This window comes from Acipenser ruthenus, chromosome 49, assembly GCF_902713425.1.
Source record: "Acipenser ruthenus chromosome 49, fAciRut3.2 maternal haplotype, whole genome shotgun sequence".
Taxonomy (NCBI): domain Eukaryota; kingdom Metazoa; phylum Chordata; class Actinopteri; order Acipenseriformes; family Acipenseridae; genus Acipenser; species Acipenser ruthenus.
The window spans coordinates 7,216,499-7,233,458 of record NC_081237.1 but is presented as its reverse complement, the minus strand read 5'-3'; the positions used below and the strand labels follow the sequence as shown (position 1 = coordinate 7,233,458).

The 16,960-nt window shown below is 43.6% G+C and overlaps 1 protein-coding gene across 3 annotated transcripts; it reads right to left on the bottom strand.

Moving 5' to 3' along the window:
- Nucleotides 1-585: 585 nt before the first annotated feature.
- LOC117401394 (tyrosine-protein kinase JAK2) lies at nt 586-16,729 on the bottom strand. 3 transcript variants are annotated; one of them, XM_059015109.1, is made up of 24 exons: nt 16,586-16,729; nt 13,982-14,193; nt 13,421-13,544; nt 12,627-12,744; nt 12,011-12,156; nt 11,284-11,584; nt 10,645-10,767; nt 9,968-10,125; nt 9,659-9,770; nt 9,276-9,456; nt 8,574-8,698; nt 8,270-8,401; nt 8,045-8,132; nt 7,344-7,471; nt 6,904-7,042; nt 6,540-6,694; nt 5,766-5,916; nt 5,112-5,251; nt 4,379-4,568; nt 3,515-3,639; nt 2,978-3,150; nt 2,253-2,370; nt 1,430-1,543; nt 586-1,338 (listed from the first exon to the last, which is right to left on the bottom strand). In XM_059015109.1, the coding sequence occupies exons 2-24, from the start codon at nt 14,169-14,171 to the stop codon at nt 1,222-1,224; spliced, it is 3,348 nt and encodes a 1,115-aa protein (XP_058871092.1). In that variant the 5' UTR covers nt 14,172-14,193; nt 16,586-16,729; the 3' UTR covers nt 586-1,221. The 3 variants fall into 3 exon arrangements, with proteins under 3 accessions (XP_058871092.1, XP_058871094.1, XP_058871093.1); XM_059015111.1 differs by lacking the exon at nt 16,586-16,729 and adding an exon at nt 15,127-15,211; XM_059015110.1 differs by lacking the exon at nt 16,586-16,729 and adding an exon at nt 14,444-15,081.
- Between the last annotated feature and the right edge of the window lie 231 nt (nt 16,730-16,960).

The following is a 16,960-nucleotide window of genomic DNA, read 5'->3' as shown; positions in this document are numbered from 1 at the left end:
TCTAAAACATATAAGCGAGTTCTTTCACGGACCTCATGTGTGTTGTATTCATTGATGCTAATAAGAGGGGCAGTAAATAAATGCTTGTGTAAGACACTAGCGGGATTGTCTTTAGTTTTCATTATCACTTTGAACTGAAGAAACGACAGAGAAACTCAGGTGCAGACTACTGTAAACTCCATCACATGGTAACCGCATGCACGGTTTTTTGTAATTGCTCTTATTTGAAATCATTCTTATCCATTTATTGCACTTACTACGTGCTCTTAATAGAATTTACTCTTACAAGCAAATACCTAATTATTGACTCTACTCCTTATTTTTGCTCTTATTTGAATTTGCTCTTATTTTCTGCTGATTTTATTGTATTTTATAACTGTTCTTATCAGTAGGGTGATATTTTGTAATAACTCTAAGTCTTCCTGGAAAAGGGTGTTTGCTGAGAAATACATAATAATAATACAGACGTGCCTGCCAATTGAGGAAGTACAATCAGCCCTCTGCAAAATGCACATTGCTCTTTTTATTATTAGTTTTGCTAAGATGATGCATTGCTTGCTAATTAAAAGACGCAAAGGGTAATGGTAGCGAAGAAGCAACTTTTTAAAGAAGGAAGGTGCAAAATGACAAAATAGGGTTGCAGCAGAGCCTAACATAGAAATGTTCATAATGGTACACGCAAAAACATTTTTTTATAAACAAGACATATTTACTCATTTCATTCATATTTTATATCATAGTTCACTTGGTTTCTAATGTGCAGATTCAATGAGACTTTAACATTTTTGAAGATTTTAGCAATGCCATATGTGATTACATATGAACACCCATATACTATTACATTCAAATAAACCCTAACACTGCCATGAATAAGCAGCTAATTAAACCAATGTACACTTGCAACTCATTTCTGCGCATAGATCTATCAATAGCTAGCAGATGGGGTTTTGGGGTTGGTGGTTTATGAAGCTGTACACACATTTTCAATCTAACAAAGCAAGATTTTTAGTCCTTCTCTTTCCTGAATGGTTTGTTGATTTCTTTTCCCCAGATGGCTACATCGTCGCATGGAAATGATTCTTTGTCGTGTTCATGATGCTATCAGATTTAGAGTTGAATCATTCCAACAGGCCTGCAACCTTCTGCTTGGATAGAGTTTGTTTCAGGTCAAAATACTTTTTTCCGTTTCACAACAGTCTACAAAGGCAGGGGCCGTTCCATTCATTCTTGGGAGTCTCCTCTTTCCTCCCGAAGAGCCTCAATTTGCGCATCCAGTTGGGTGAAGCTGGGCCTCTCATCAGCGTTGTAGGACCAGCACCTTCGCATAACGCAGAGCACCTGCAGGACGAGGAGGCACAGAGCGTTAACGTGGCATTTAGGGGGGGGGGGGTTGTTGTTTGAAATAAAGCCTGCAGTGTGTTCCTCCTACCTTTGGGGGGCAGTCTGCAGGGGCCGGCAGCCTCCACTCACTCTTTAGGAGATGGAAGAGGTGCAACAAGATGGTGGGTCCTTGTTTGTCTCTCCCAATCTGCTGCAGGCATAACTGGGAACAGAGAAACAGCCAGTGAGGTGAATACCATTGACAAGTCGATCCCAATCTTAATGCAAACCTCCATGTCACTATGGACCTGAATTATTTATAGATCCTTTTAGGGTAACACTTTAAATGAAGTGTCTCCCGTATAACTGTGTATTTACTGTGTGTTTCCCTAGTAGTTACTGCATATTACATATTACAAAATTGTATTACCACTGTATTTTCCCATGTTTTAACCATGGTTATACTCTGCATTTACCATAGTGTACCCTGCTTTGCCATGTTTATTAATATGCTTTACCATACCTCACTGGTCTTTACAATGCTTACCTATATTTTACCATTCTTTCCCTGTGCTTTATTACACTGTGCTGTGCTTTTGCTATGGGAAACTTAAGGCCTGTATCATGATTGATCATTTTCTACACCCACTGCTCACTCAGATATCTCATAACAATACCTGAGCCTGTTCTAACGAAGCCAGATATGCAGAAACACCCAAGCATTGTTAGGCTTCAGAACAGTGACGTGCAAACCAACAGGTTGTGTAACAGGAAAATAATTCCATGTTTACCAGGGCATTGTTATTTTGAGATGAGCAATGTGAAATGTGCTCAGGGCAATCTCCACAGAATGCACGCTTTTAACTTCTGTATGTAAACATGCAAACATGACTTCAGTTTTCATGCTTTTTTTTCTGCTGTTCCTCTCTTACCTGCGTTGGGCTCCAGACCCGTTCACAATATGAGAAGAGCTCGTGCAGAACCACTCCGAAACTCCACACGTCTGACTTGGGAGAGAACTTGCACTCCTGCAGAGACTCTGGGGCATACCTGCAACCACACGCTCCAGGGTTAGACAGTGGAGAGCGAGACAAACCACATTGCCTTGTGTTGAGTAACCAACAGGTTTTATTAAATTGATGCCAAACAGCTATAAATTATATCTATATGTATATATATAATAGGTAAATTATATCGATTGTAACACAGCAGGGAGGGGCTGCTGAGTAGAAGGAAACAGAAGGCTGTGTGTGCTGTTTCCGAGCAGTCTCCTTTGTAAGTACCGCGGTGTGTTTATGTCTGCCGATAAACAGCTTAGCTGTCTGGTTTGGTAGTTAGGGTGAACCTACCTGTGTAGTTAGCGCTCCAAACGGAGCTAGGTGTTTATTTTGTTTGTGTTTATTTTGTGTATTAAAAATAGCGTGTAAGCGCTTAAACTCCATTTCTTGTGTCCTGGGTCTGCTTTGAAAGGGGCAAACGAACGACAGTGAGTGCCGGCCGGGTTACACTATATATATAATAGGTAAATTATATCTATATGTATATATAATAGGTCAATTATATCTATATGTATATATAATAGGTTGCTTTCCAAGTGAAAACCCCAAAATCAGCAGGTCATTTTAGCAGTGGTACACTTGCAGTTGGTCCTACCCACCAGAAGATGGGGCTCTCTCCCGGTTCCTTCACTCGGTAATACTCCTTGTCGACTTGGAGGATCTTGGTGAGCCCGAAATCTGAGATTTTCACGAGTGTGTCGCTCGCAACGAGGATGTTCCTCGCAGCCAGGTCTCTGTGCACGTGTCTCATCATCTGCAGGTACTCCATCCCCTAGGAATCACACACCATTCAAAGCACATTACAAACTACAGCGTCTCACAACCATATTCAATTATACACTGTGGCAGAGAAGGGGGAGGAAGAATGCAGTCCTGGGGATAAAATGGGTAACAGGACTACATGCCCCAGAATGCCTCAGAATGCATTCAGAAGGTAGGCACATTGTATTCAGTGATAGGTAGTATGAAAGCAATGTGTCCTTGTTGCTTCCAAATTAACTGCTGGTGTTGCAGGAGGTCTCAAATCTGACTCTCCCGGCCATTGTGAAGGAAAGGCTGCAGATTTCAATACCTAATACACAGTACTTTTATCCCTTAACAGCCTGCTCAGAGTTCTGTGCCCTGTGTGTCTCCACCTTGCTGATCTGTGACGCATATAGAAGAAGCCTCTTGCTGTCAACGCGTTCCCGGTTCTTTTCCAGGTATCCCGGCAGGTTTCCATTAGGCAGATACTCCATCACCAGCCTCACGTTCTGTCTACCTGCAGGGAGACAGCAAGGTAACCTCCATATTACAGATGCCTCCCTTATAAAAGTTTACTGCTGTATTTTTGCACAGTATTTGTGCAGTTTTTCCCATGCTAACACTTTGCATTTACTATAGTGTACCCTGCTTTACCATGTTTATTAATATGCCTTACTATACCTCCTCCCTATAACTGACTCTGCTTACCTATGCTTTACCGTGCTTTCCCTGTGCTTTATTACACTGTGTTATGTTTTTGCTATGGGAAATTTAAGGCCTGTATCATGAATGATCGTTCTCTACACCCTTGAGCTGTTTTGATGAAGCCATATTAGCAGAAAGAGCCAAGCATTGTTAGGCTTCAGAACAATGAAATGCAAAACAACAGGTCTTGTTGCAAAGATACATGTAAATTATCACATGCTCAGGGCAATATGCACTGAATGTACGCTTTTAAGTTCTGTACGTACATATGCAAACATGACTTCAGTTTTCATGCTTTTTAACTGCGGTTTTGTTTAAGACATTTTATCCTGGATACAACTACCACCAGAGATAAATATGAGATGCATCTAGACAAAATGCCGAACAGCAGTAACACACACATCACTTCCCACACAGGTTTTATCATTTGCTTATTTCCTGTTTATACCGTGGCAGCCTACATCTAAGTGTATTTCAACAATATATTAGGAATGAAGGTCCTGGCTTTGCGAATTGACCTCCACCCCAGCAGAGGGCGCTCCAGGTCTTACCCATGCTGTAACAGATGCCCTTGTACTTGACGATGTAGTCATTGTGGAGGGACTTCATGATTCCGATCTCCTTCTCGAAGTCGGCCTGATGCTCCCTCTTGCTGTGCTGAAGCTTCTTGACTGCAACCAGCTCCCCTGTATTATCAGCCAAGGGGTCGTAGCGGCACAGCTCCACGCTGCCAAAGTTCCCCTGCACCCAGAAACAAGGACTCTGATTGCAGCAATCTACAGTGATGTGGTATGAGCAGGGGTTCATTCGTAAACACAAGGGTACCAGATCTTATCATTAAGGAAGGGGGGGACAGCATTTGTGTTTCTAGACCTAGTGTAGGGACCTTGAGTCACAGCAGCTCCCATGTATGCTTTGAGTTCCCTGCTTGTGCATCGGGGTATTGTTTGAACAATGTCAGGAGCGGGCTGACTAATCTGAGGAACAGGAGCGACGACGCTGCTGCGGTTAAGAACGCTAGTTTCTTAGGGTTTTTTTGTCATTTGGAAAAAAAAAGTAATTTTCTTACTCCTAAATATTTTGTTACAGTACACTTTTGTTATTCAATTCATGAATATTCAAGTTATGTATTGAGATTTTTTTTTTCCATTTTTTTTCATACGGTTCATCATTTGAAAACTGTTTCATTGTCGCCTGTCAGACAAAAAGGTAGTGGATCTGGGATCCGCTGCTATCCGGCGCAAATGAGCCCCGGTTAGAGGGATCTGTGGGCAGTGCCTTTACCTTTCCCAGACGGTATATGTAGCGCAGGTGCCGGTCCTCGTACAGCATGGGTTCCTGTCGGTCGGTAACGTTCAGACACCTCCAGAAGGTGTCCTTCTCCGGGGCAGCACTGGGGCGCAGGTCACACAGGAGCTCGTAATCTGAAATTTGGGAGGGGAACTCACTCTGAATCCACACTGTTAAAGGCATACAGCGAAGCACTGTTTTATTCTCCTCCTAAGCCTAATTACTAATGCAGTGTGTCCCAATAACCGGTTTAGACTGTAGTCCTAGTGAATAAACTAAACTAAACTAAGCTAAACTGTACTCTGAGGACATAGCATGCTACCACTGTATGGGGGTCAGTAGTCACCCACAATCCAGTCACTAAACATCACAAACACTCACCACATAAAATCAGTGAATCAAACAGAAACGCTCCCACTTAAATATTACAAACACGGCCCGTTTCTAAATAACGTTAGAAAGTGCTTCTGGATTTTGCTCACTTCTCACGCTCTCTGGTAGATTGTTCCAATCATACAGGTGCTCTGTACCCCAAATGCCTGCTTCGCACTTTTGGAGATGATCCCTAACTCATTTGTGAGCTTGTAATTTGCAGACGCTCCCCTTGGCAGGCAGCATGCTACCCCCTGGTCCCCAGCCCCCTGGTACCTGAGGTGATGAGGCTGTTGAGCTGCCGGATGATGCCACGGAAGGACGGCCTCAGTCCAGGCTGGTAATCCATGCACTGGGAGATCAGATCGGCCAGTTCAGTCCACTTCAGAGCGGGAAGCTGCCGCTGATTATTATAGAACTGCAGCTTCTTCACATGGGCAAGGGGGCAGTTCAGCACGCTGGTTAGTAAATACCACAGTCCCACAACCACTGTCTCTTTAAAAACCCTTAATTAAGGCACACAAGGAAGTGAGCACCTGCTGTGCAAACGGGTTCTTCTTAAAATAACGTTTGAAAGCGACTCAAGTATCGCAGGAAGGAAACGGACAACCTGTCAGTACATTTTAAACCCTGTTTCGTGCAAACCTCATTTTAAAAAAAATAAGTTAGCATCATTTTATTTGTGGGACACATATGCCCCTTGTACCAACTGTGCCCTAAATTACTTAATTAGAACAATAATTGGTAATAATTGGTTCAATTAAATAATTTAGGACACAGTTGGAACAAAAACCAGGAAGGACACCGGCCCTCCAGGACCAGGATGTATTAATGTACTAGAAATTGCTATGCTTTTACTAGGCTAAACTTGTTTTTAGATGTATTCTACAAAACGCCACTATCTATGCTGTAGCATCTATGCTTTTATCATACAGCAGTCGGCTTTTATAAGATAAGGTGTGTTTAATACTGCAATTGCTGTGGAACAGTGACCCCTGGACCAGGCTGCCTCATGTTTTCACCTCTGGTCTGGGTTCTTTCACATGTTACCTGCTGGGGTTCACGTCCAAGCAGTGGCACCTCGCCTCCGTTGAAGATCTCCCACAGCGTGGTCCCGAAGCTCCACTTGTCCGACTCCAGAGCCAGGCGATCAGAGTCCACCAGCACAAGCTCAGGAGCCACCCATGGGATCCGATCCAGCACCACTGCAACACAGAACGCACAGTCCCTCGTCAATACAGAACACACAGTCCCATCATCAACACAGAACGCACAGTCCCATAGTCAATCACAATCACTTTGCACCATCTCTACAACAGCTGAACAAAGTCTCACGAACTGTAAACTGTTCGTAAAAACCAATCGTTTTGTGATCAGGACCTTTTGCTGAAAGGAAGCATCAGGGTGCTGGTACCTTCTCTGTCCAGGATGGCTGTGCTGATTCCTGGGTCGCTCAGCTTGATGAAGGGGGGGCTGCCAGTGGCCGTGTCGCCCTCCCTCGCCAGCAACAGGTTTTTGGCGCAGATATTCCCATGAATGATGTTCTTATCCTCCTGAAAAGGAGAAGACGGTTTATGTCACCTTGTGATAAATGTGGATTTGTTATTTAATTCAGCTGTTGCTACAACAAACAAAAAGAAATCTGTTGATCAGAGACTCAAATATGCGCCAAAGTCGTTAGTTACAAATGTTGTTTTGTTTTTTTTAACCACTGAAATCAAGTGCTGTTGTCTGCTGGCCCTATGTGTGTGGTTTGGTCACACTGTTGCTGTGTGTGTGTGTGTGTGTGTGTGTGTGTGCGTGTGTGTGTGTGTGTGTGTGTGTTGGAGCTCTGTGGTCAGTAAGCGTCCTCACCAGGAAGTTGAGTGCACAGGCCAGCTGTTTGGCCACATCCAGTTTCCAGCTGACCGAAACGGAGCCCCTTCTTTTCTTCAAAAACAGGTCCAGCGCCCCATGCTTCACAAACTCCTGCACCATGATGTCTGAGGCAACAACAACAAGAAGCACAGATTAGAACATGTGTCAGCTCAGAGGCTCGGCTTTCAAAACCAGCGCAAAGGAAAATAATGTATGTGTAGAACCTCTTCAGTCTCTGTGTGCCCTACTGAGCTAAAAAATAGCAAGAACTACTCAAGTCATTTAACACCTTCCAGCAACTAAAAAAGGCTTTGCATTACACTGTTAGAATGGTTTATGGCTGAAATAAACTTCAGAATAAAGTTTCAAGTGAAAAGAATTCTTATTAAATCAACTAATATCACAAGAGTTCCATCAAGCTCCCATCAATATCTATGTATTTTCAAGAAAGGGCTCATCAAAGTTGTTTGCTTATGCAGGGGCTTTAGCTTAATTTCACTGTGATTTTGAACGATAATGTATTTTTTTGTCACCAGTATACTTGTGTATTACTCGTTACGGAGTCTCGTTTATACTTGTTACTCAGCACATTTCAGACAATGCCCTTTCCCATATTGGGAACTTATATTACATACCACCATAGAACAGGGAAGACCTGCAGGTGGTGTGGCATTGTTTTTATGAGATGCGTCACTCACTCTTGGAGCCGTGAATGCTGATCCCATACACCAGGAGCAGGTGCTTGTGGGAGACCTGGCTCATCACACTGGCTGCTTCGAAGAACGACTGGAGGAACAAAACAACAGGAATCTTTAAAGCTCCTGGAAAAAAGTCTGCCCGTCTGCAACTTACATCACATAGTACATTCTTCACCCCCTGTGGTGGCTCTCCACCCAATAAACCCTTGCATGAGCATTTCCTACCTCCCAGCAGTTCTTGTGGGTGCTCTCCAGGACTTTGAGAAGGACCTCTGTCACGTGGCTCTCCCCCTCAACACTGTCCGTCATGGAACCTTTAAAGATCTTGGTGAAGGAGCCCTGTCCCAGACTGTCTCCCTGCCAGGACGCCAACAGCAGGAATCAGTTTTACCAATCAACACAGAAACGTCCACAAACCCACACAGATTCCATTGCAATGGCTGTTTACTAGAAAATAAAAATCTATTCCGATCTATAACACAGTGCTGTTGTGAGCCGCTCCACTGGAAGCAAAGCTTGTGAAACTCACCCACTGCAGATCTTCGTGCTTGATCATGTGGAACTGCACATGGCTGGCGTGTGGGTGCTCCACCAGGGGTGAGGCCAGCGTCTCTGCAGAGCAGTTACTGCGCACAATCACCAGGTTAGTGAGCTCTGCAATGGGAACAGCTACAGGGTCAAACAGGTTCATGGAAGACTGACACAGTGGGTTCCTGGTACCAAACTTGCAGTAGCTCGAGGCACAGTGTACCACGGATACCATGCAGTGCAGCTTGAAGTGCAAAACCAATGCTTTCTTTTTCCAGCAGAGTGCACCAGAGAGTTTTTAAGAATTAAAAGGGCTGTAGACCGTTGATCCTTAACAAGATGATTTCTGCTTTAGGTTTGTTTCTCTCTCTGCAGGGGTACCGTGTGAGTACTGTCTTAAGAAACGCACGAACTACAAAAGCGAAAAAAACACAACTTCTGCCCATGCAAATGCCATTTGAAATCAAACATTTTGTACTTGCAAACATTACGAACCCTTGCTTAAATCACATACCGTCTTCAAATACACGTAAAACAATGTAATCATCAATGCCACAAAGCGTAACCCCAAACATAATTTATTTTCCACCAAACCACTACATTGAGAAAGTTTATTTTAGCAATGTACCACTGCTTATAGCTATGGATGAAATGCAGAACCAATGCAGTAGATCTGTGTGACGGTGACGAGCCAAGCTCTCACCTTTGGGTCTGGGAGGGCAGCAGGGTCCCAGCTTTGTAGGGAACCCTGCTAGGAGCAGCCCGCTGTGCTGGTAATAGCCCAGCAACTCCCTGAGGCTGCAGAAGTGACGCTGGAGCCCAGAGAGGCAGAAATCTGTCCCCTTCAGCACCAGGCAGTCCTTATAATCCATCCCCAGTGGTGTCTGCACAGAACAGGAGGAGAAAAGATCAGTTAAGAAAATCACGGCCAAGGATTGACTTTCCATCAACCTGTTTCTCATGAGTTTTAATCATTTTCCTAATAGCTAATGTGTTTTGTTTCACCTTCAATCCCGTATGTAACTTCTAATTGAATAGCTATTTAAGTTGCTTCTCTGACCAGCAGGGGGTCCTGGTGCTGCTTACCTCCACACAGATGGTGATGAAGTACTTGTCAAAGTCTTTGGGACTGTGTCGGAGCAGGTACATGCCACTGCAGGCGCCAGCCCGCTTCAGCTTGTGAGCAGCAAATTCGGACCTAGTGGGGAGTTAAGGGGCAAATGTTTAGGGGTGGAACCAACTCAAAACAGACTGTGTATACCTGGTTTTTCCTGTTTTATGGTGCAATTAAAAATCCTCCATACCCTCTAACAGTGTGAAGCGTATCTCAATGTTGCTCCACAATATCTCATTCAGCACGCATTCATTTGTACAGTACTATGGGCAGTGGCTCACGTGATTGGTCCGTGACAGCAGCTCTCCATGTCCTGCAGCAGGCTGGGCGGGGCTACCTCTTCGCAGAAATAGTGGGCGGAGTCAGTGGTCAGTCTGAAGTAGCCATCAATGAGCGAGACAAAGGACAGAGCCTCTCTCAGAGTGTGGAACTCCGCCTCCTGTAAATGACAGCGAGAGGGTCCTGGAGAGATCTCAAAGGATGCACGATCTTAATTGTCAGAGATCCCGAAGCCGCGCTCAGGCAGGCAAAACATCTTATATTGCGTTGTGCACGGTAGACTGCCAAGCGACAAAAACTCTAAAGACATGCATATATGTATTGTGTTCTTTTTAAAATGATGGTGTCCCACTGTGCTCAAGAGAAGACACTCTGTTACCATAAGAGACAGGGCCAACTGGACATAATAGCTTAAATAAACTGCAGTAATACATTGAACCACGCGTTTTTATTTTGATTTGTAAGGTGGTCGCGAATGACCTTGGGATTCTCTAGGGAACCGTTTTCTAGAGCTGCATTTGATATGAGCAACAAAAGCAAATCCAGTTCTCTGTGTTTTTGCCTTACTGCTTCCCTACACTTTGCTACGCTGTTAGCACATTGTGTCACGTTATCGCGCAGTATCTTGGGGGCAGCGTGAGGTGTGGTCACTCAGGTCACACACACCAAGTCCACTGACCAGTAGCCGGCTGTCCTGGCGGGACACTGTGACGACTCGGCTCCCCAGAGGCACTTTGTCACGACTTGTCTGCTTGATGCTGATGTCAATAATCTCTGGGAAATCACAGAACGTCTGCCAGTCCTGAAATAAGAAACAGAAGCTTCAATTAATGCAGCATCTTTAATACCCTAACCCCTTCCCTTACAAATGTGTAGCATTTTTACATGGCATTTTATCAGCTGTATCCTGCTTTCCCATAGTTATGCTATATATAGTTATCCTGGTTTGCCATGTTTATTAATATGCTTTGCTTTACCTCGCTATTCTTTACAATGATTACCTATGCTTTACCATGCTTTTTCTATGCTTTGTTGCAATTTGCTATGCTTTTACTATGGGATTGGTTGCTAGTTTACCTCTTAAAAGGTTTTCAAAGCACAATCTAATTTCTAATTTGTATTTAAACCATTTGTTGTATAATTGATAAGCAGAAAAAAAGTCAGATCAGCTTAATATCTGATTTGTTGGAGACCCTATATGTATATATATATATATATATATATATATATATATATATATATATATATATATATATATATATATGACAATGTGCTATAGAGTATTTTGACATTTAAAGACATGGAACAGCACCCCCACCTGGCCATCCCCGGTGCTCCACTGTATCCCGCTCTCCCCGGAGACCCGAATGAACCGGAATGCTGAGTCCTCTCCCTGCTGCGACCAGGCAGGGTCTCGGACCCGGAACAGCTCTGTGCCGAAGGAGGGCTCCACCGCTGCCAGATCCAGCAGGTACTTCAGCTTCAGACTGTGTCCGTCAGCCTGGCAGTGGCTCAGCCTACACAGCACCTGCTTGAGCAGCTTCCTGATGCGGTACCGCGTCAGCCTGTCCAGACGCTGGATCGCTTCCTTGTGCTCCGGTGGCAGGCAGGACTTGTAGCTGCAGCCACCACAGAGAAAAGTGTTTTCCAGCCATCTGAGTGTAATCCACTGTCACACAACTGCTGCTTGTAAATCTTACATACAGAATCTCATGTGCAATTTAATACACTTGAGTCGAATGAATGTGAAATGGTTATTATTAATAGTTTAAAAATGATCATACTTTGTTGTATTGGCTCTGCAGCTCATCGTATTGGAAGTCAAGGGCTGGATGCAAACCGCGAGCTTCAAAGAACGTCTTACCATTCAACTTAAGAGCAAGCTCTCTAGACGCGAGTCAAGCGCGTGTCTCATACTGATCAGTATTATAAACTTGTCAGCCGCTGGGTGGAAATCCATTACATGGGAGCTACATGTATGTTCAGGAAGACTGCAAAGGCATTAAGGCAGGTTCCTGTGTGTTTTGGGATGAGTGCTTCCCTACCTGACTTTCTTGCAGATGTCCCTTAGGCTCTGGTTGCGCTCCTTGCTGATTCTCAGCAGGTCCAGCATGGCCATCCCCAGACACTCCTCCTGCATCTTGAGGTTGGGCCTGACCCCCGCCTGGCCGAGCACGAAGTCACTGCGAGACTGAAAACCAGACACGGTGAGCGGGCTCTGTAGAGCTAGCCACTCCACATGGCCCTGCCCTGCTGCCCACAATCAACACAGCGCCGCACTTGAGAAGATGCAGAGAAAGCAGCTTGGTTACGGTGAATTTCATCTCTTCAGTCTAGGAGAAGTTTATAAAGACCCCACATGGTAAAGACCAGATTGTTACTATTTCAAAATGTATCCACCCATAACTATAGAAATATAGAGAGGGGAGGCACAGACCGAAGTTCAAAAATAAGGAAGGCAGTATAGATGTAGATGTTTTTTTTATAGCGAGAATAATAAATATATTGAGTAGTTTATCGGCATCAGTTGTCCTCCCGAACCCGAAGCCAGTCAGCAGTCATAGACCAGACCCTGCGCACACTGTTTCTGAGTATACCTGAGCCATAGGAACGCTCTGTAGGGGGTGATTAGTCAGGGAGAGGGTGTGTACTGGGAGGTACCTGAGCAAAGAGGAAGTCAATGACACAGTAATCCAGCACAGAGCTGATCCTGCTCTTCGTCAGTCCATAGCGATATGACTTCCTGCTCCCCTGGCCGAACCAGTTCGGAAAGAAAAACCTAAAAGTCATCAGAAACAGAGATTTCATTGAAAGCAAATAAAGAGCAGTGTTTATATCAATGTTTAGTCTGGGAGTCCGACTGTGTGTATAGATAAGGACCTCATTCATCCAGACTTGAATAGCTTCGTATATAACTTCAAACCAACCTAAATATAAAAATATAAGAAATCCAGCCAAGCAAATCCATTCGGCAGTGTTTTAGGAATACGAGAAGAGTAGGCTAATGTTTTTTTTTAACTCAGGCCTTTTAAAGTAGAGCCACGATTTTGTTTAATGCCTTCGTTAACATTCTGAAAGCAGAAGCTGAAATGTTTGTATACTTGACCTTGTGTATGTTTGTCTTCCTTAAGGGCAATATAAAATAAATGAATTCCTATTTTCATTCCTGAATGCCTCATTAGGTGAACAATTAATGCGTATGCATAGATCTAATGTTTGATTCTTCTACTTATTCAAAGCTGAGATCTATGCTGTATATTTAATATTTACTGTAAACACAGATGCTCTTCCAACGTATTGCCCTGAAAGTGTATCACGAACAATATCACTTCTCTTTTCTGTTCATTAGAAAGTAATTAAAGAGAAGGATATTGAATTATCAGACTGAAAAATATAACTTGGAGAGAGAGCACATTGTAGAAGTGATTCTGCGTCTGTGTCTATGGTTAAGTCACCTGACTCTGTACAGCAGAGTAATGCTTGTGGACTCGCCCACAATGAAGATGTGGTTGGGTGGGAACCAATAGGAGAGGTCATCGGAAGCCAGGGAGAACAGACTGTGGTACACGGGGAGGATCCCTGAAACACACCAGACCATCAGCTCACAACACAGCATTCCCACAGGATATAGGACCCTAAGCATTACCTGAGCCACTAGAGGTGCGTGGGCCTTTCCAATCAAACTTACTAACATAGGGGGTTTGGCTTGCAGTGCCCAGTATGCGCATGTCAGTGTCACTGTTCATTTAAGTATTAATATTGTTTCGATAAGTGATATTTTGGAATTTGAATTAGCCCCCCCTTAAAAAGTATTTTCCCCTCTGACTGTTTTAAAATGGAAGCACCCTTTGTCAACGCATGTCAGATGTTCTGCATGGTTTTATTGCTCACTGCAGTGCTTACCTATCCTTTACCATGCTTTCACTGTGCTTCATTCCACTTTGCTGTAACTCTTAGAAGGCCCTCTTTTCTGATCTCTAGCAGAAGGGATTTCAGAGTATCCTATCAGCTCTTACCACATTCCTTGGCGGCGGCGACGCAGATGTCCTCCGCTGAGAATGCCCCGGAGGTGAAGCGGATGGCTGACTCTCCTTGCACCGAGGGTGCTAGGTACAGGTGCACCCAGAGCCCAGGACTGCCACTGGAGAGCTGGCTGCGTGAGCTCTCCCTCCTCAACAACAGCTCCTCCTCCTCCCACGGAGCCATAGAGTCAGGGCAGCACTACAGGCTGCAGGAATACACAGAGACAATGAAGTGAACTCTTACTTTCCCCCATGCTTATACCATGCTTTGCTTTACTATACCTCTCATTGATCACAGAATGAATGTCGCATTTGTACAGCATATATTGTTATTTATTTCTTAGCAGACGCCCTTATCCAGGGCGACTTACAATTGTTACAAGATATCACATTATTTTTACATACATTACCCATTTATACAGTTGGGTTTTTACTGGAGTAATCTAGGTAAAGTACCTTGCTCAAAGGTACAGCAGCAGTGTCCCCTACCAGGGATTGAACCCACGACCTTCCGGTCAGGAGTCCAGAGCCCTAACCACCACTCCACACTGCTGCCCTGTAGAAGCCATTACTGTCAGTGAAGGATATGTAGAATCAAGCCCCCTTTGCAGTTTATTTTTTTTTTTACCGGAGAGAAGTGAATGTTTTCTACGAATGAAAGTAAAAGAACAGGATGAGTCAATAACACTAAACTGTCATCTAGAGAAATTAAAAACTCTAGAATTTCACTTTGTAGTAATCGAAAGCAGCACTTGCTCTAATGTAGTTGAACCTTTAATCCAGATTAAAAAGAGGTGCTGATGCTTTGAGTTGATATTGTTTTCTTCAACCACCTGAAACCTACAAGCTTTTCTTTTTTTTTTAAGCGGTGTGGTGCCCATTTCCTGTTATGGAGTACACATCACTCTGAAATTCACATTCTGGTGCGTGAATATGATCGCTTGAGATATAACTGATCTGTAGACAGATAAATATAATTGAACAAAATGTATGACACGCAGTTTCATTTCTCATTTCAAAACAGTTTTCTGAAAACTGAAATCTTCTTTTGGTTATCAAGTTTTTCCATCACCCATTTTGAATTTTAGAAAAACAAACTGGTCTTTAGGAGTCAGTAGCTGTTACGTGCTTTTACGTACCTTTCAGTGCTGTTCACATTCCCCTTGCTGTTTTATGGTGTTTTCAATCACGCTGAGTGGTTCTCCCGTTTTCAGAGAGAGTGCATTATTATTATTATTATTATTATTATTATTATTATTATTATTATTATTATTATTTATTGCTTAGCAGACGCACTTACCCAGGGCGACTTACAGTTGTATAAAAAAAATACAAGAATTGCAGTGTATGTGAGGGTGACAGAGTCAAAAGGTTACTTCATCATTGGAATTCAACGAGAAAGGCTGTTAGTCCCGACACTGTAGTGGGGCTCCCATTACTAATAAGACTGTGTTTTACTAAGAAGGTTAATTCAGTGGGAGTTTCCGTGATGTATGGGGCTTTCTGTCTCAGAGATTACAGCTGAGATCTTAAAGGAACAGCGTTTCCTGTTCGAAAGAGTCGCCTAAAATAATCCACTTATTAAAAGACTTTAGATTCGACATCATGAAACAGCACGGGTTGTCTCTCCCCAGATGAAAAAAGCTCTGTCACTTAACCTCCTTGTGCTCCGTTTTTCGGGTGAGACGTAGTTGTAAGTGACTCTGCAGCTGATGCATAGTTCACATACCCTAGTCTCTGTAAGTCGCCTTGGATAAAGGCATCTGCTAAATAAACTACTACTAATAATAATAATAATAATAGTACTATAGAAAACACTAGTGTTTTTGGCAGATACCCCATCAGTGTATTTTATTATGGTGATTTTGTTGTCCTGTGTTGCTATATAGCTGACGTATACAGCAGATGCTAAGAGCTTTCAAGGGGGAAGGGAGTTTGCTTTCCTCCAGCTGAAACCACCTTTGGTGAATGTAAACACACAAACTGTAACAAAGATGGTTCATACCTCAGATATTATACCGTTACATTTCTGTTACAAAATATAAAAAACAACCTCCCACAGCCTCTAGAACCTCTTTGATCAGCTTTAGTTAGTCATGCTACTCGCTAGCAGAGGGTTCTAAATGACATCCCCAAAGCTCAGTAGGAAAAACTGTAATTAAAACACAGCATTATCCCAAAGGAGGTTATACATATATCAGAAGGGTAACATTTAAGTTAACATATTTGAGATAACATCTTTACTCATATCCTAGAAAAGTCTTAAAAGTCTTAATTTGCTGCTCATTTTGTATAATGATATTACCAAGGGTGGTGAATGGTATCTTTATCGTAGACTATGTGAATACCATGTACCATTGAAAATGCATTACCATGGCTTGGGTCAATGGTTAAAGATTTAACAGACAAAGAGGGTGAGCAGCAGGTACCTCAGCTCTAGTGTGGTGCTCTCTCTCTCTCTCTCTCTCTCTCTCTCTCTCTCTCTCTCTCTCTCTCTCTCTCTCTCTCTCTCTCTCTCTCTCTCTCTCTCTCTCTCTCTCTCTCTCTCTCTCTCTCTCTCTCTCTCTCTCTCTCTCTCTCTCTCTCTCTCTCACTCACTTGCGCGTGGAATAGTCTGTCCGCTCGTGTTTGGCGCTGTGTGTCCATGCAAGCTGAATGTTCCCGAACGCCGTCTCTCCCTGCCTGTCAGTCCCTCTGTCTCTGAGCAGCTCAACCCTGCGTGGGAGTAGGTGAGAGTAGCAGAAACGCTTCCTGTTTGAAAGCCACACGGTTTCCTGGCTCTGTGTCATTTACTGCAAACACAACCGCTTTCCCAGCACCCCCCACTTCACACGTCAACAGCGCCGACACGAAAGGCCACATAAGTACGAAGAAAAACAAAGGCGCTTGGTCAGCCTTCATTGTGTACCAATTGAAGGACTAATAATAATTACATTGAGTCACAGGCCACATCGTCTGCTGAGGCACTGTATG

Coding starts and splice junctions, on each gene's coding strand:
- LOC117401394 (XM_059015109.1), bottom strand. CDS start 14,171: ATGGCTCCGTGGGAGGAGGAGGAGCTGTTGTTGAGGAGGGAGAGCTCA. Junction 10,126..10,644: donor GCCAGGACAGCCGGCTACTG/GTCAGTGGACTT, acceptor TGTCATTTACAG/GAGGCGGAGTTCCACACTCT. Junction 6,695..6,903: donor AGCCATCCTGGACAGAGAAG/GTACCAGCACCC, acceptor TCTGTGTTGCAG/TGGTGCTGGATCGGATCCCA.